A 20,275-nucleotide genomic window follows, 5' to 3' on the forward strand; every position below is an offset into this window, starting at 1 on the left:
ATGTTTTTTTAATTATTTAACTTTTTTTGTCGTATCAACTCAGAAACTTTTGTGGGCTTATAGTCCAGTCATTACGTCGGAAAAATCGGGTTAGAAATGCAAATGAACCGAGAAAGCCAAATTTTGGATATTACGTGGGGGGTGGCTAGAAAAGCTTAAGTTCAAATTGTCGACCAAAATAGCCTTGTGGGTTTTCCGCCATCTTGAAAAAAGGGTTAAGCTCAGTTTTGTTATCATAACTCGGTTCCCCGTTGAGATACGAAAATTTTTATATTAGAATTTACACGACTCGAAGAGTGTACAGAGGAGGAACTTCAACAGCAGCCAGGACCATCAAAACGGAGAAAAACGTGTGACAATAATGACTACGTGTAATTATTATTTTTGCTGCATAAAAAATTTTTGATTAATAAATTTCATGTTTTTGATTTATAATTTGGCTGGTTTATTCATTTATTTCGTATAGCAATAATTCCCTTAACCAATAATTCCCTTAAACAATAATTCCCTTAAGCAAATAATTCATTCATTTTTACGTATAATGCTGTCGCATCTGTTCAACTCTTTGGTAGCGTGTAAGCCGCAGCGTGTTTGCATATGTGAAATCTTCACATGCCGGTGATGTCAAAGTGCGACCGACCAGGAAATGAGCCGGGCTGAGAGGAAGATAATCCGTGGGATCCGAAGACATAGGTGATAAAGGCCGTGAATTGAGTATTGCTTCTATTTGCGCCAATACTGTACTCAATTCTTCATACGTGAGATTCGCATTTCCCACGACTCGACGGAGGTGGTGTTTGCATGATCGTACCCCAGCCTCCCACAGACCACCAAAATGAGCAGCATAAGGTACAATAAAGCGAAATTTAATTTGTTCTTTACTAGCGTAATTAATAATGTCTGAACTACATTTTGATAAAAACCTGGCAAAGTCATTCATGAGACCCACAAAGTTCCTACCATTATCGGAAAATATCTCGTCCGGTTTACCTCGACGAGAAATAAAACGTTTTAAAGCCAAAAGATAACCATCGGAAGTCAAATCAGTCACTAGCTCCAAGTGAACAGCACGCGTTACAAAACAAACAAATAAACAAATATAACATTTAATCTTACGCGCTCCTCTACCCTTTCGATTGAGCATGAAAATTAGACCCGCGTAATCGACACCGCATTTGAAAAATGGGTAAGTGGGACTAATACGTTCAGTAGGTAAGTTACCCATTTGAGGAGTAAGAGTTTTACCTCTTAGCCGTGTACAAATAACACATTCGTGCGTTATCTTACGCGCAAGATTCCTACCTCCTATTGGCCACCACTCTTCACGAATGTTATACAACAAAGCTTGAGGACCTGCATGTAATAATTTTATGTGTTCATAACGGAACAACAATTTGGTGAAGTGATGATTACTGATTAATAAAATAGGGTGCCTTTTGTTATATGAGAACGTATTTGAATACGTCAATCGACCTCCAACGCGTAAAATACTGTCTTTATCAATAAAAATGTTAAGTTTACTCAGATTATGTTTAGACTGAAGTTTATGATTATTAAGTAGTAAATTATACTCATTTGGAAATGATTCTATTTGCGATATTTTGACTAATAATTTTACCGACTCTCTTAACTCATTCACACTTATAACCTCGCCTCGCCCTTTATTTTTACTTTTATTGCGAACATTATGTATGAAACGCAACACGTACGACACGGCGCGTACTAAGCGCATTCGATTTGAAAATCTTTCAAAATCAATAAATTGATTGGATTGATTATTATCAGTGGTTACGAACGTCAGCTGACACCCTTTTGTTTCGGGCAAATCGTCAGCTGTTAGGGGAAGTGGCTGATATATGTTTGTAGTGTCAATATTTACATCGTGAAGAAACTCGGGCCCCGTCCACCATAGATTTGAATTCACCAATTCTTCTAACGCCATACCACGTGACACTAGATCAGCTGGATTATGTTTCCCGCTGACATGACGCCATGGCAGTTCTCCTGTTAGTTCGTGTATCTCGGCCACTCTGTTTTGGACAAATGTTTGTAATAAATTAGGCGACATACGCAACCAACCTATTACTATCGTTGAATCCGTCCAAAAGTTAATAGAATCGAACCTACGATGAATAGATGAAACTACCTTGTCGTATAGTCTCGCTCCTAATAGCGCGCCACACAGTTCTAAGCGCGGTATGCTTACTGAATTTAAAGGTGCTACCTTGCCCTTCGCGCAGAGCAATCGTACAGAAACATTCAAGTCGTCACTAACTGTGCGAACATAAATACAAGTGCCATAAGCTAATTGTGAAGCGTCTGTAAATATGTGCAATTCCGTGAGAGTATGCTTATGGTTTTCTCCTAGTACATAACGCGGCACACGGATAGTATTGAGAACATTAGCGAGGGACGATATAAACCGGTTCCACGTACGAGTGACGACATCGGGCACTGCATCGTTCACGTCAATTTTAAGTAGCCATAGACGCTGTAATAAAATCTTCGCTTGCGTAATGCTGGGGCTAATTAGCCCGAGAGGATCGAATATTTGAGAAATATGAGATAAAATAATACGTTTAGTTATACATTTAGAATTATTATCATTAAAATCAATTTGTGTATTAAAATGAAGTTCGTCTGTCTTATTAAACCAGCCTAATGTTTTATTACTACTGTTATTGTTAAAAGATAATTCATTTAATGCGTTATAATTATTTGATGCGTGGAGATTTTCTTGTGAAAAATTAAAGGTCCACTTTCGAAGTGGAAAACAACCTGACATCAATGTTTTGGCAGTTTCATTGCATAAATACAATAATTTCGTCAGGTCGTCATCGCCAGTAATAAGATCGTCAACGAAAAAATCTTCTTTTATTATTCTCTGGACGTCAGGATCAGCACTTTCGGTGCCCAGCTGTTTTAAACAACGTATACTCAAAAAAGGAGCAGATGCTGTACCATAAGTGACGGTGTTTAGACGGTAAATACCGAGCGGCTGCGAAGGATCGTCTCGCCAGAGAATAAGTTGTAGATGACGCTGCTGCTCCTCAACCAGCACCTGCCGGTACATCTTCTCAACGTCAGCGCACGCCACATACCGGTGTTGCCTGAAGCGTAAAAGGATAGCTAGTAAGTCACCTTGTATGGGCTCTCCTACACGCTGGATGTCGTTGAGAGATAAGCCTGAGCTCGAAGTGGCGCTGGCGTCAAATACTACACGCAACTTCGTAGTTACACTATGTTCACGCAAAACCCCATGATGAGGCATGAAATAGTGTGGGTTGCTATAAGATGTGATCTTAGTCATATGCCCCATATTTTCATATTCATGCATAAAATCGCTATAAAGTTTTTTGTACGTTTCTGAACGTTGTAATCGTTTTTCCAGCATCAAAAAGCATCGTTCTGCTTGAGGAAACGTGTCTCCCAAGACCTCAGGTGACCGTTTAAACGGAATACAAACGCAGAACCTACCGTCACTGTTTCGCGTAGTGGTTGTGACGAAATGATTCTCGCACGCTTGCTCCTCATCAGTCCGTGCGCCCTGATGCTTGGGTAGCTCCTCCAGTTCCCAGACCTGTCGTAACAATGTGTCTAATGTGCTTGAGTAGTTGCACTGGATATGGCCAAATTGGTTGCGTGAATTGTAATGTATGGGACCTGATATTACCCAGCCGAATAATGTATTATGTAAATAAGGTCCATTATGTAGCCTTATTTTACCGTTAGTAAGCAAGTCCCAAAATATGTCTGCGCCGATCAGAATGTCTATATTTTGAGACTGCAAAAACTGTGGATCCGCCAATTGAATGTTGTCTGGAATACAGAAATGTTTGTGTGAGAAATTATCAATAACTGGGACCTTACACGTAATTTCTGGTAGTACAAAACATTGAATGGTTGTAGTGTAGGCATTTATGCGCGATTTTATTGTCAGCTCGCATCTTTCACTACATTGCGTAACTGAATTACCTACACCTCTAATCTCGTGAGCGGACTGTATTAATTTTGCGTTTATTAAATCACAAAATGATTTTGTAACAAAACAGCGCTGACTACCACTGTCCAATAAAGCGCGTGCGATGTATATACGATTGTCGCTTGCCACTTCGATGACTGCAGTCGACAGCAATACAGGTTGCAATGCATGTGAATGAGACGCAAGTGATTTTGTTTGTGGATCATTCGTATCGATAGGCTCGATCCCCATGTGTGCGTGATTTATAGAAAAGGATTGAGCGGCGAGTAGTGTCGCGCTGCGACGGCTCGGGTCTATAGCTCTCAACTCATCAGTTTGCATTGACGACTGCATCGTTACGGAGGTTGAATGTAAATTGTCAGTATGAATAAGTGTATTATGTTTCTTATTACATCTTTTGCAGTGGCCGAATTTACACTGATCCACAGTATGCCCTGAATGCAAGCAATTTTTGCAAAGGTTATTATCGCGTATTAGTTTTAATTTAGTGTTTAAATTAGCTTCTATGAACTTAGTACAAGAATAAAGCGGGTGTGTAAGTTTGCACATTACACAAGGCCTGTAAAACTTAGTAGTTGGTTGATCTTGTCCGTTATTGGTAGAAACGTTACAATGTGACCTGTGATGGTGATAATTAATATTTTGTTTTTTAACTTCAGTCGGATCTTTGCTATGTGATGCTTGCAAAGTTTCTAACATATCAGCTCGACTATTTAGAAATTGTATTAGGTGGTTTAGCGATAACTTTATATGACTATCGCTAGCATACAGATTGCCTTTGTGTTGTTCCCACTCGCGTTCAGTGATTTTATCTAGTTTAGACACCAAAATGTATATAATTAGCGTATCCCAAGTGTCAGCCGGTTCGCCTAATAACTTCAAAGCTCTTAAATTCTTTAACGTGCAATCAATTAATGTTCTTATTAAAATATGTGATTCTTTTGCAAACGATTGAATATTGAAAATAGATTTAATATGATTTTGAATTAACAACCTATTATTGTTGTAACGATTTTGTAAAAGCTCCCATGCGATTATATAATTATCAGATGTTAATTCTAATGTCGGCCATTCCCCGATTAGCAAATTTTTCGTGTCCGGGCTTGTTTAAACCGTAATATCATAATATTCAATCATGCACTTTTTTATATATTTTAGATAGCATCCGTACCTAGCTGTAAAAAAAAATATTGGCTTCTGTTTTAAGTAATTAAGACTAAATTAATTTAACTTATGTTCAAAAAACCTCTGTTCTCTAATTACCGTGGCGTGTCCGCACACCAACTTAATCTTAAAACTTGCTTGTAATTTTTATAGCGTATAGATTTACTTTGATCCATTCAACGTTTTAAACGATATTAAACAGCGTGTATCGCATAACAAAATATCAACTCAATAGAACCAGTCTACAAATAATTATTATGAAGTAATCGTATGTCCAATGGAAACTTCTAATTACCGTAACATCTGCTGTTCTCGAGTGCACATCCCTAAATAAAAGTATTTGGCACATCACTACCGTACGCATCGCGTCTCCTCAGTGTGTACCGAGGTCCATCAGCAGTTGTATGACTCTCAGTTTAGTGTACCGCCAATGAAGCACGTGAGTATATAATTACCGTAGCCTTGGTTAAAAACTTTTCTAATTACCGTTGTTCTTATTTTAATACTACATTTTTAAGATAGACCGAAGTTGATCATGTAAATGGAGACAGTACTTTGGCCTCCGTACGTTGTAATAAGCTAGAATTTGTATACTGTGTCGGTTTGAAACATTTTTATGAAAATGTATCGTTTTCTAATTACCGTATACTAGTTACCATATGTTTATAATTACCGTTGTATGAAAAAGTAATACTTGTTTACCGCGGTTTTCGTAGATTATTATTATTATTGTCCGTAAATATGTCTATATTATATGCTGACCATTCATCAAATTATTTAATTTATAAGATAGGAAAACCTAAAAAGACCAAAGAGGAAGTTAAAGAAAATAGAAGGCTTGTCGCGCGACAATGCCGAGAACGAATTAAAAATGCCCCTTTTTGTATTAGCAATCAAAAAAAAAAAAAAAAAGAGAGAAGGGTACAATAAAAAAAAAAATACTGCCTATCTGCGAAATGTCACCAAAAGCCGGAAGAAAACTCAAAAAAGAGGTAGAGAAAATTTCAGAGCTTACTATAAAAGACAAAAGGAATAGGGAAAATTGAAAACAATCGAGGAAGAAGTGACCTTAGATATAGAGGTGCTTGATAACAATATAACAGATCCTCTTGAAACTTTGTCACACCACATTTCAATGATTTATCATACTCGTTGCGCTAAAAAGTACACTAAAAGAGTACAAAATTGTCCCGAAAATCCCAAATCAAAAAAAGAAGATAATCAGCAAGACGAATTTTTTCTGCAGTCGACTTCTTTTGAAAAAGAATTAGTTCCCTTGAAGAAGACACCAAATTTTAAACCTTCTTTAACCACATCAACGCCGCGTCCATCTAGTGCTCTGTCATCATCTTCTACTGAAAGTATGTTATTTTATTATTAATCAATAATAAGCATTTGACCGAAAATAAAGATACAAGTGTGAATATTACGGAACGAGCGTCTTCCTTGTGTTCAACACCAACTTCACCAACTTCACCATCTTCAAAGATAACTGTCGAGAAACCGATACGTAAAAAAATTCTCACTCTTATTGTTATTTAGAAAGCATGTATAGAAAACAAATAAAGAAATGTCATATTTGAGACAAAACAATAGAGCTAAGAAGGGCAAAAGAAAAGTACAGGAAGCAAGCATTAAGACTGAAATATAAAACACGCTACATCCAAAACCAAAACAAAGTCATGATAAAGAAATAGAACCAAAGTATTTACATAATAATAATATAGGGACTACTGTAGAGAAAACCAAACAAGACGTCCAAATTTTTGTAGAGCAAGATGAGATCAGTCACATTTGTCCTGGCAAGAAAGAATATATTTCAAGAAAAACGTGGCGTGAACTCATGTGTCTTGCCTTGTCTTGCCCATAGTCACCACGCTGGGCAGGCGGGTTGGAGACCGCAGGGCTGGCTTGGTTGCACCTAAGACGCTGCTGCCCGTCTTCGGCCTGTGTATTTCAAAACCAGTAGTTGGATGATTATCCCGCCATCGGTCGGCACTTTCAAGTTCCAGGGTGGTAGTGGAACTGTGTAATCCCTTAGTCACCTCTTACAATACTCACGGGAAGAGAGGGAGTGGCTATATTCTTACTGCCGTAACCACACAGTATATTTTCTAATTACCGTTACATTAAATATAAAAATTTTCTAATTACCATACCCATAAATTTTTTAAGTCTCATTATCTAGAAAACCACAATTAACTGTTACATGCCAAAATAATTATTGAATTCGTATTTTTGATTTGTTTCATATTTTAATGTGTTTAAGTCAAATCAGTGAAAAATAAAAAACGTCACGGTAATTAGGCAAAGAACGCCGAACTGGAGAATGACCGATGTATTTATTATTAGCAATGCGCTGTCTAACAAAGACGTTTTTAAATAATAAAATTTTTGTACTTCACTAAGTTCGTTTGAATTGTGAACAAGTGAAATAAACGTGTCTCTAAATTCGAGCCAATTTTCATACGAACCATCAAATTTAGGCATAGTTATAGTCGGTAATCTTATGGATTGTAAGGCGTTAGGATTATTGCTATGACCTTGTGAGCTAGTGAAAGTGGAATTTGAACTTACCAACGACTCGGCAAGAGCCCGGGCACTGTAAAAACTATTTTCAAATTGTTCCCGATGCAATAGTTGTTCCTCAAGGTTGGACTCGGGAACAGTTTCCTCGATTTTACTTTGAATATCGTTGAATTCACGAAATAAGGATGTAGCCCCCTCGGTGCGCAACTTTAATTCGGTACTTAAATTTGTAGGCTGTTCAGATCGACAACTGGATAAATAAGTGGAGAACTTTGTAAGTCTCGCTTTGAGAATGCCACGCTTTTTGGCAAGGTCACGAATTAAAACCACGACATTTTCATCATCGATGCCCTTATATGGAGATTTATCGCGCTTATTAATGCTATCCATACTCATTTTAGCAGTCCAAAGAAGGAAAGGATACTCACGTTTGTGCAAAATAAGATTATACCACCACAGCCTATGCTTGCTCCGGCACACAGCTGACTCCTGAGGTGACACACGGGAAATCCTTAGCGTATAATATGATTACTCCGATGTCCTGGCCTCTTAATGCGTATTTGGTTGGTAGGTACAGTCCTGAAATCTGCATACGCGCCTTCCAGATTGCGAACGTTCTCCGCCGATTCTTTTAAATCCGTCTCGAAGACCAAAATTATGTAGGGAATTCAGCGTATTATCCCTTACATGGATTTGCGAAATATTATAAAGAAAACTTGTAATCGTTTTGTTTTAGCGTTTTATTCCTCGTTCGTTAGTTAGTAGTTACAAAAATGTGAATGGTATTTTTAATTTAATTTATACAATCTGATTGGTTAGTGTTAACTTTTAACCGTCTTAAATAACGAGTAAAGCGCCACCGTCTGCCTCCTTAACTTGTCGGCAGATGGCACCGCGGATGCCCGAACATATATATATATAGATACAAAATGTTGGCCGAATAGCCAGCAGTAGCCGGCAGACGTCCTGCCCGGAGAACAGCTACCAAATTAATAGCTTACATACCGATAGCAGCGCCACCTCCCAGGTCCGATTGAAATAAAAACTACCCAAGTAAATAACAGATGCTGACAAAATTTGATAAAAATTGGTTCAGTAGTTTTGGAGTTACATACCGATAGCAGCGCCACCTACCGGGTTCAATTGAGATCAAAACTACCATATCTTCCAAGTCAGACCAAATTACAGATGCTTACAAAACTTGATAAAAATTGGTTCAGTAGTTCGGAACTACATACCGATAGCAGCGCCACCTACCGGGTCCAATTGAGATAAAAACTACCATCTTCCAAGTTAGACCAAATTACAGATGCTTACAAAACTTGATAAAAATTGTTTAATAGTTTCGGAGCTACAAATCGATAGCAGCGAACTATAGTTTAAAAACGGGAATTTCCCATTGTTAACGAACCTCTTGTGGGTGGAATTTCTTAAAATCCGTTCTTAGCTGACCTCTACTCGGCAAAAGGAATATTCCTACCAAATTTCAAGTCCTTATGGTTCCAGAGATATCGTGATAAGCTAATATACATATAGGTATAAAATCTCTTATATATAATATGTACCTATATTACCTTTTTTACAGCTATACAAACAAATAAAATTGGAGTGTCTGTTTGTAATATTAAAATAACCGCTTTTTACTAAATGCATATGGATGTATACACGGTACATATACTAAAATAACATCTCTTACAATTTTTGTCTCTCTGTCTGTTTGTTCCGGCAAATCTCTGAAACTACTGGACCGATTTTGACGGAATTTCACTGGCAGATAGCTGAAGTAGTAAGGAGTAACTTAGGATACTTTAATAGTTTGACGTAAGGACGATGATTGTATGGGAAAAAGTCTATTAAAAAAATATCAAAATGGCTGACAACTTGTAATTAAATTTCCATTTAATTGTGATATCAAAATCGATATTATAATCTAAATATATTAACTATCGGTCACCAACCCGCCTATATAGTCCACTGCTGGACATAGGCCTCCACAAGTTCACGCCAAAAACAACGTGAACTCATGTGTTTTGCCCATAGTCACCACGCTGGGCAGACAGGTTGGTGACCGCAGTGCTGGCTTGTCGCACCGAAGAAGCTACTGCTCGTCTTCGGCCTGTGTATTTCAAAGCTAGCAGTTGGATGGTTATCCCGCCACCGGTCGGCTTTTTAAGTTCCAAGGTGGTAGCGGAACTGTGTTATCCCTTAGTCGCCTCTTACGACACCCACGGGAAGAGAGGGGGTGGCTATATTCTTTAGTACCGTAGCCACACAGTACATTAATATAGTACGGCTAGATATTATTTTCTCAATAACCACATGAGGAATTACATCGGAACAAATTGTTTGTTTATCATTATTTTTACCTAGGTTGATAATTGACAAAACAATCGAGTGAAATAAACGTTTCAATATAAATATTTCTTCTCGGATGAAATATTGATAAATGAAAAAAATGTAAAGTATTTCGTATTTATTAAATTTATAAAATGTGAAATATTGACGCGATATTATTAAAAATTGATTTGAAAATCGACACTGCTACATCGCTAAAAGATGACCTTCAAACTAGCGGTTTTTTGCATGTCGTTTCAGTAACCGAGTCACCTGAATTTTACAGTTAAGTCGGTTAAAGAAGTTGGGTGTGCTGGAAGATTGGGTGTGCTGGAAGAAATCTCTCACAGGGATAAGCACACCCATTATACGTGTGTCTCCATGACAAAATATTGTGTATAATCTTGTACGTATAAAAAATTGTTAAATAAATAAATAAATAAATAAATTAAAGAACCTCGTTTTCTTCTCAACATTTTTTTTTAATCTGTGGCTTTTAAAATTACTCAGTAATGTTTAGCTGTACGTATTACTGCTTCATTGTTTTCGCTTATAATTTCGCCTATGATATGCCTATTTGCTAGGTGCATGACCATAGCTCCACTCGAGTTATGAACTAATAGTCAAATTGAAAAATTTAAACAGGTTCTTTATTTTCATAATTTTTTTGTTTTCTTGAATTTACATTTGTGTTTTTATTTATATGTTTATTATTTATTTATATTATTATTATTAGATTGTAGGGTTCACTTTGTTTTGCCTATTTGATGATCCTTCTCTATATTGTTTTAAAATCTCCTCTACCCCTAGGTTGTCTGGAAGAAATCGCTTACCTAGCGATAAGACCGCCTTTGTCCATATTATTGTTTTTTAAGTTTAATTTTTAAGATACCTATGTATGTCAACTTGCATACACAATAAAATATATTTCTTCTTCTTCTTAAATTTTTAATTATTGTCGAATTTCGACCTCTGGGCGACCATTAGTTTATATGAAATTCTTAATAAAATACGATTTTTTTTTATTATTATTATTAAATTAGGATAAATTTCACAAGTAAAAAATTTTATATTTCAAATTACTAATTAAGATAATATATTATTGTGTCAAAAACATTTACCAATTTCCAAATGCCTGTATTCTCTCTTATTATCAATACTGAAATTAAGGCTATTATACTACTTACTTTCGCCGTCTTAAGCTGCTGCTATCCACTTTTCTTTTTGATTTATTTTCCGTTTCGCTCACTTTTTCTGCTAGTATTTGTACTACGACACAGCAACTCCTCTAGTCTTATATATAAAAATGAATCGTAAAATATGTTAGTAAGCGCATAACTCAACAACGCCTGGACCAATTTTAACAATTCTTTTTTTTAAATGTTTGTTGAAGCCCAAGGATGGTTTTTACGGTGAAAAAAATTCGAATAATTTCCGGGGAAACCCTAAAAACAGCCCTTTTCTTTTTTCCATACAAACGTTTTCTAACTTAAATGTAGAGTCAATTTGAACTTTATTGCCATTCAATAAAGTTCATATTAAATTACAAGTACTCACTGTTGTCTAAGCAATTTAAGTGTATTCCTAACGTCAAAGAGTCAATTTGCACTTTATTATCGTTGCACAATGTTCAAATTCAATTATATCTATCAAAACAGTGTGCGTGTTCGCGTTGGACGATCTAATGTCGCGTTCCGAAACTCAACAAAAGTGATAATATCGCGACTCCGACCAAATTGAATAGTCAAAAAATGTAAGAGCTATATATAGATCTGATTAGTACTGATTTTAAAGCCCTCTAGCAGACATCCCAGTCGGGGTTTTTAATTGGGTCACAGAAGAGTGGCCAAAGTTCGTGGAAGCGAAGATGCTTTGGTCACCCGAGCTGAACCTCACACACCACCCTATCATCAGGGTGACGGGTCTGTTCAGGAGAATTTTTTGCGCCGACTATAAAATAGGTAGGAACAAAAAACTGCCACATTCCAAATCTTTTTGACAGAACAAAGTCTGTCGGGTCCGCTAATTATTAATAAAAACGATTTAGATATCACCAGATAAAATGAATTAGTTTAAAAGTCACATAAGAAAGAAAGAAAAACAGAAAAAAAAGAGAAATAGAAACATTTTATTACTTTGATCGAGTATGCACAATTGGAATAATTTAAATACAAATTTAAAATATGAACTACCTTATTAAATTAAGCTTCATGTAATTCCATCTTACAAGCCTTCCAATCTACTATCCTATCAGTTTTTAAATTTTAGTTAATTTTTTTTATGTCACTAGGTCAGCAAACAAGCGTACGGCTCACCTGATGGTAAGCGATTACCGTAGCTTATAGACGCCTGCAACACCAGAAGCATCGCAAGCGCTTTGCCGACCCAATCCCCAATCCCCCCAGGAGCTCTGGTCACCTTACTCACCAACAGGAACACAATACTGTTTGAAAACAGTATTATTTTGCTGTGATCTTCTGTAAGGTCGAGGTACTACCCCAGTCGGGCTGCTCCATATTTTGAGCAGGAAATTCCTGCTGTGCCCTACCTCAGTTGAATTGGAGTACGTAGCCAGCCTATGCATGTCTATGGACAGTATGTTATTGTAATTTCCCCTTATTGGATTTACCTGTTTTTCAGAGATCAATTTCAGCTCCGAGCACCCCTCGCAAATCTGCGTACGTTTACAAAGAGATCGTTCGCACACTCACATTGGACTATCAATATGAACCTGACATGAGTGTACCACTTTCTATCGACGAAGAACATTAATAAAGTTACAAAATATACTATAAAACAAACTAATCATTAAATTATGTATATTCTAAAATGTCTTGTAATTAACGAAAATATCATTAGACATGCAATTGTGAAAATAGAAGCCAAAGTCAATATTGAATGAGGCATCGTTCTCGACATCACCATCCAAATAACTGAGAATAACTGTATGAACCTGTGTGAATACCAGACGTAACAAAGCTCGTAAAAGTTTATTAGTGTATACTCCCAACACAGGTAAATAATGGCCAAATAAGATGTAAAACTCATATTGGCTTTGGCAGATATCAGGTAGCAAGGGCGCACAAAATTCTATCTTCGACCTATAATAAAATGTCGTGCTTCTAACTTCCAGTATAATCGACAAACTTTTGAGATAAATTTATATTAAAAATAGATTCTACTTATTAACTTATTTATTTTTTATCAGCCTGCTCGCGTCTAAGAATAAAGATAAACATTTATAATTTCAGAAGCAGTTACATAAAGATTAACGCAAAAGAATACGCACTTTCCTACAAAATTTTAATCACCAATGGGGGTGAAGCCCAATTGAAACGACGAAAAATGACGATGATTAAAAAATGACGAATTTCTATACAAATTTCCATCCCCTCTTTCACCCCTATCTACAAACGCCAATCTTAACCACACCGATCATTCTCCTTCGTGTCTTTTCTATTCTACCTGACATTGGCAAAATCTACAGTGCTTTTAATCCTTATATCCATTATTAAATCCAACAGTTAAATTGAATCATGAATTAAAAAAAAAATCGCACTAAAATAATAAAAATTGACTATAAAAATAGTGGTTCTTTAAATGTTATATTTCGTAAAATTCTGGATATTTTTGCCAACATATTCGTCCTTATGAGACTCTATTAAGAATTTTATCAATAAATTTGAGACAGCAGACTCGGTACACAATGTGCCAACATCAACACGTGTTCCTTGGGGTCGTCCTAGTAAAAATCATCGCAGCCGTGGGCAACATTGTTAAAGATCCGAATTTTTCAACTTCTCGACCTTCTCAACAATTGAGGCTATCCACAAAACTACCTAGCGAATTCTGAATGAATTTGTTTTTTGTACTTTCTCACCTACATAAGTGAACAAATTTTTTAATAAAAATTATTTTATTTTTATTTATTTATTTATTACAAATATTTGGTACATAACAAAAACAATTTGTAACGATAATAACTACATTAGTATAAAACTGTGTCGCAGTCATTAACGCCCTCCTCACAAAGCGTCGTATCACAAAGATGACCAAATGTTACAAAACATAAACATAAATACAATGAAACCAGGAATAATAAAGATCAAATAACAATAAAATAACTATGATAAAACAAAGATAATAAAAAGGGATGCATGATGTGGTATTTAGAAACGTGTGTTGTGTGTAAGTACGAAATGTTTTTGTGTGTGTGTGTGTGTGTGTGTGTGTGTGTATGTGTGTATGTGTGTGTGTATGTGTGTGTGTATGTGTGTTTGTTAGAATATGTGGATACGTTTCACTTTGTTCACTTATAAAAACACTAAAAATGTCTAGCTAGGTTACAGTGACCAAAAGTTTTTCCGTTTGATTATCATTTAATTTCAATAACCAGTTTGTCAATTTAGACTTACATACACGATAAGTTAGGGGGTAAATATTTAATTGTTTATTAATTTTATTGTACAGTATGGGACTCAAATAATAATACTGACGAAATGAAGAGACTCTGTGACAAAATTGTACAGGGCATACGCTATCACAACTCCGTTTTCCTGACAAAAACCGTTCATCAAATGGGGTGAATTTGTGTTTACGGAGAACAGAGCAAAGGACAAATAATTGTCGAACTATTTATACGCCACAAATCTCGTACAGTTCTGTTGTTGGGACACGGATAGGTCTCGATATCATAATCTTTAGGATACATCTCTGCACTCTTTCCAGTTGAAACAAGATTGTCTTGGTTGCACCATCCCAAACCGGTATGCAGTAAGCAAGTAACGATTGCACAAGGGCATAATAAACCATCTTCATAATTTGGAAACTAGCATTTGATCTTAATTGTCTAAAGATGTACGTAAGTTTACGCAACCGGGAGGCAATAGCTTGTATCTGATTCTTTCAGGTAAGATTTTCATCAACGAGTACACCTAGATATTTTACAATGCAAGAGCGAGTTATATTGCTACAGCTGCAAATACCATGTCCGAGATAGCATTTATGTGCGGTTATAGAGAAGGAATTGGAGGGTAAGGAGCGCTTGCAGCCAAATGTCATAAACACAGTCTTACCCAAATTTAAAGTCAGGATGTTGTTAGACAACCAACTTGTCACGACAGTGAGAGCAATTTCGCTATGTCCACGCGTCTCAGTCCAATTTTTACCATGGACGAGAAGGACAGTGTCATCTGCATATGATTCAATTTTGCAGTTTGGTATTTTAAGATTACAGAGGTCATTAACGTATATCAAGAAAAGAGTGGGGCCCAATATACTACCCTGTGGTACTCCATACGTAAGATTCGCCTCATCACTGATGACACTGTTTATTTTAACTTTTTGCGTTCTTTCAGATAGATAGCTTTTCAGGAGGTTTAGTATCTATATAAATATAAATGAATGTTACTAAGCGCATAACTCGAGAATGGCTCGACCAATTTGGCTTATTTTTTTTTGTATGTTCCTTAAGGCCCACGGAAAGATTAATATAATAATATAAAAAAAAATAATAAAAAATGTATGTAAATAAAAATGTATTATCTTTTGACAGAAAAAAGTCTGTCCGGGCAGCTAGTAATGTAATAAATAAAAAGGGTGTGTGTGTATCAGCCCCCGTAAACACGTACAAAACGTAACTCTCTCTCTCTTTCTATCTTCACTAGGTTTAGGTTTAAAGAACTTTATTTCTCATAAGAATTTAACACTCACTTAAAATAAGATACAATGACATTTTTATACATTTGCAAGAATACAGTTTTAACATCTGGGCCGTTGGAAGGCTTTCTTATTTACTATAGTGAGGATATAATATGATTTTTTAGTTTGGTTTTAAATATGTTCATATTATCACATAGTTTTATTACACTTGGTAGTTTATTAAACAGCTGTACTCCTTCAAACAGAATTGTTTTTTTACCATAATTTGTTCTTACATTATCAATATGAAGTTTATATTTGTTCCTTAAATTCGAAATATGCGATCTCTCATAAATACTCATTTCCGACTGCACGGAACCTGATTTAATTTTTTTGATTAGAATGCACGTATTGTATACGTAAAGTTGTGATATATTCATTATTTTTGTGTTTTTGTGTACAATATCGTTAGAATACGAAGGTAAATTTCGCAATTATCAATAAATCAGCCGGTCGGGATCGATCAAGAAGACCACGGTCACGGTTCAAATCCCCATGTCTCTAGTTCGATTATTTTGTACCCTTTTTTCTAATTGCAATAATGATTTTTTATTTAAATAACCAGTGCATAATATCTAGTATGTCGGAGCTCTTAGCGCTAAAACCGAATATAAAAATCATCATATCAAAAATTTCGATCTAGCGGGTACATCGTTCCATAGCTTAATTGGCTAGAGCGTCGACACGGTCAGTCGGAGACGCGTGTTCGGACCCCGCTGGAGCGTTTAATTTTTGATATGATATTCAAAAATGTATAGAATTCCTAATGTGTGGGGTAACACAAAAATAAAATCGTAGATATTACAAAATAGCACGGTGTCGTCTCCTGTCAAAGATTTTCATTGTAATATGAAACTTTGAATAGTTACGGGTTTCTGTAAAGAGCTCACTAAAGACGGCGCCACGGTTCGCTTAAACCGAATATAAAAATCATCATATCAAAAATTTCGATCTACGGGGGTACATCGTTCCATAGCTTAACTGGCTAGAGCGCCGACACGGTCAGTCGGAGACGCGGGTTCGAACCCCGCTGGAGCGGTCGATTTTTGATATGATAGGTATTCAAAAATGTTTAGAACCAGTACATATTTTTTATTATTATGTCGGTAAAATCGGAAAATATTATTCATATTTTATCAATATGTTATTCGTATTTAAATATGATTTACTAAAAAGTACCGAGCTAAGCTCGGTCACCCAGATACTATTTATAACACTAGCTGTGCCTACGATTTCGTCCGCGCGAAATAGTGACTTTAGACAGCATTTTTTTGGATATATGTATCTTTTGGTTTATTTTGGATTACAAACACCGCCGCTTGGGTATTTACATTTTCAAGGTGATTCTTTAAATTGACATAACATTTTTATTTATGAACCGATTGACATGAAACAAACACTAAATGTTAAGCTAAGCTTGCCATAATATATGAGTAAAAATCACATCCAAATCGGATAAGCTGTTTCTGAGATTAGCCTGCACAAACGCACAGACAAACAGACAAAAATTCTAACAATCAGTGTTATTTGCCTCGATAAAGGTCCCAATAATATTGTTTCTCATATATCTTCCATGTACAGACAGCGATCCGTTACATTTTTATAATAATATATTATAATATATACATAATAAATATATTATATACATAAAGATAATATATACATATAGTATTGATTGATGATGTTGATTATTACGTATATTCATAAGAATATTGATTTTTTTGACATAAATAGTATTAATCGCAGTGTAAACACGAGAAGAAATAACCAAATATAACCTCGTTTCCGATTCCGACTGCGCAAAGTTAACGTCTCCTTTATAGATTATGGTATTCGCATATGTAATAAAATCCCACTAACGATTTTTACGGATTAAATCATTATAGTTCATACGTAGTCTATAGAAATGACTCTGTTAATGGATATCATAATTCTCCGTCTCAGCTTGATGATCTCGGAGCTGTTTTATATACAAATAGTACATGGGAATCAGCAAATAATTCCTGGTTAAAGGTGAGTGAATGCATGCATAGATTCAAGTGATAGTATGACTCAGACGCTTCATCTGTTTAACAATTTGATTAGGTAGTTCCATGGGGCTTCTACAAGCTACTGACGAAACTTCGAGAAGACTACGACAATCCTCCTATATTTATAACCGACAACGGTTTTTCAACCCGAAACGGTCTTGAAGATGATCATCGAGTAGCTTATTATAGAGATTATCTCGACGCGACGCTTGATGCTGTGGAAGAAGGATCAGATATTAGAGCTTATACGGCGTGGAGCTTAATGGATAATTTTGAATGGTTGGATGGATATGGGTGAGTAGGCGAGGAAGATAGATAAACTCTTAAGTTTAAAATTTAAATCTTTATTTAATTTAAAATCTTAATTTTAGTAACTTAATTCTCAAATGAAATGAAAATATTTATTTCGCAATAATGCACACTTAACGAACATAAAAAAATCTACATTCTCGAAAAAAAATAACAAAATAAAAATATTAGGTTAGGTTATGTTAGAAATATTTATTATTATTTTAAATTAATCAATTGAAATTTTTCAACTTCTAAACACAAGGGACAGTACAAACAATAAGTCAACAAGCTTAAAAAAATATTTTGGAAAATTGAATAGATTCTGATATATCATAAGTATATAGAGTATAAAGAGTAGGCACTAAAAATAATTTATACCTACTCGTGTTTTTACTACTCAGTGATGTATCAAAATTACTCGTAAAGCGATTTAATTTTAGTAGTACTTTGAACATATCATGTATGTACATATAGTGTACTTCATAATGGTTACTGCAATTGAAATAAATAAAATAAAGTTCGGGTATACCTAAGTACATAACGGCGCGTTGGTGCAACGGTCACAGCACTAGCTTGCTCCCGACTAGAAAAAAGATCGGGCTCAACCAGATGATGTATCTGGACCGGATCAGGATAGAATGAGGCATGTCAGATCCGGCAAGCTCTATCAGCACCAGGTCTGGTCCAGACAAGGATATCCTGATGTAAAATATAATCAAGTATGGTAAGGCATACTGAATCAGGACCCGGTCCGGTCCTGATCAAGATAGCCTGATGTAAAATATAATCAAGTATGGTAAGGCATACTGGATCAGGACCCGGTCCGTTTCAGATCAGGATAGCCTGATGTAAAATATAATCAAGTATGGTAAGGCATACTGGATCAGGTCCCGGTCCGGTCCAGATCAGGGTAGTGTACGGATGGGACTGAGGAGTGTTAATTTAAAAAGACGTATTCATAGCAAAACTGCATGTTTATTACTGACATTTAAATATAAGGCTTATAAGGTACACAACATACCTATACTACATGCTTAGAACGTATACAACATACTATAGAAACAAAAAAAAAATTAAGTAAAATTACATTAGTATTTTTTTTTTTTTTTGAATAAAAACGTCGTTACATAGGTTGATCAACTTATACCACTTATCTAAATAAGTACTAAGTAAAGGGAAGAAGATATATGCTTAATTATAATACAACTTAGTGTTGTTTTTGTGTACAGTTTTCTCTGCACTTGTATAAAATTATTACATTAGGGTTCATTTCCTTAACAACTAAATATGATCCAATATAAAGATGATCAAACTTTTTTCTATTTTCATTTCTTATTAAAACAAAATCTCCTTTTTTGTATGAGATAGGATTAACATAACCATCATATCTTAATTTTCGCATATCCTTAGATTTAGATAAATTTTCTCTCGCTTGCATTTGAGACTTTTGTAAGCGAAACTTAAGTTCGTATATAGGATAACTTGAATAATTATTTAATGGCTCTAAAGAGTTTACTAAGTTACTAGGGATGTTACAAGGTTTTCCATAAACTAATTCATATGGAGTATATTTGGTTTCAGTATGTACTGTAGTATTATAGGCAAAACACCAATATGGTAGCCATGTACTCCACTCGCGTGGTTCATTTTTAGTCTGAATTCTGAGAAATGATATTAAATGTTTGCGATTATTTTCTAAAGATCCTATTGTCTCGTGGTGATAAGGGGTAGAAAACATAGGTTTGATATTTAAAATTTTACAAACCTCACGCATTGTTTGCGAAACGAACTCGGTGCCTCTGTCACTTAAAATTTCTCAAGGTATGCCATGCTGTAAAATAAATTTACTTACCAATGTTGATGCTACGGTGTTTGTTTCCTTGTTTTCGAGCGGACAAGCCTGTATAAATTTCGTTAAATTGCACTGAACAGTAAGTATATAAGTACAGTTATATAAATCTCCATCTAAAGGACCTACTAAATCTACAAGAATACGATCAAATGATGACCCACTGGTTTCGGTAATCACCGTGAGTTCTTTAATGTACTTAAAATGCTTTTGCCGTTGGCATAGATCACATTTTCGTACAAACTCCGTCACATCCTTTTCTAATCCTGTCCAAAAATATTTCTGTCTAATATTATTAATCATACGTCGAATTCCAGCATGTCCACTTGTGGCCAACAAGTGATAGCCATTGAAGATAACGCGTTTGTCGTCATTTGATATTATTTTCCTTACGCC

General features: G+C 35.5%; 1 protein-coding gene and 1 long non-coding RNA gene across 2 annotated transcripts; one reads left to right on the forward strand and one right to left on the reverse strand.

Moving 5' to 3' along the window:
• Positions 1–532: 532 nt before the first annotated feature.
• Positions 533–2,068, reverse strand: LOC123667774. Its single transcript, XM_045601616.1, has 3 exons — positions 1,807–2,068; positions 1,288–1,353; positions 533–990 (listed from the first exon to the last, which is right to left on the reverse strand). Exons 1-3 carry the CDS (start codon positions 2,066–2,068, stop codon positions 533–535), a joined length of 786 nt encoding a protein of 261 aa, XP_045457572.1.
• A 597-nt stretch (positions 2,069–2,665) lies between these two features.
• LOC123669547 lies at positions 2,666–19,056 on the forward strand. Its single transcript, XR_006745771.1, has 3 exons — positions 2,666–2,677; positions 10,520–10,523; positions 18,945–19,056. It is a non-coding gene; the product is annotated as an uncharacterized LOC123669547 (long non-coding RNA).
• Positions 19,057–20,275: the final 1,219 nt, after the last annotated feature.

The sequence above is a fragment of the Melitaea cinxia genome, chromosome 3, assembly GCF_905220565.1.
Source record: "Melitaea cinxia chromosome 3, ilMelCinx1.1, whole genome shotgun sequence".
Lineage (NCBI taxonomy): Eukaryota > Metazoa > Arthropoda > Insecta > Lepidoptera > Nymphalidae > Melitaea > Melitaea cinxia.

Excerpts from the sequence above, each read along its gene's own strand:
- LOC123667774 (XM_045601616.1), bottom strand. The coding sequence starts at position 2,068 with ATGTCGCCTAATTTATTACAAACATTTGTCCAAAACAGAGTGGCCGAG. Across the intron at positions 1,354-1,806 it reads TTTGCCCGAAACAAAAGGGT|GTCCTCAAGCTTTGTTGTAT; the intron begins GTCAGCTGACGT and ends TATTACATGCAG. Across the intron at positions 991-1,287 it reads AGGAGGTAGGAATCTTGCGC|GTAAACCGGACGAGATATTT; the intron begins GTAAGATAACGC and ends TTTCTCGTCGAG.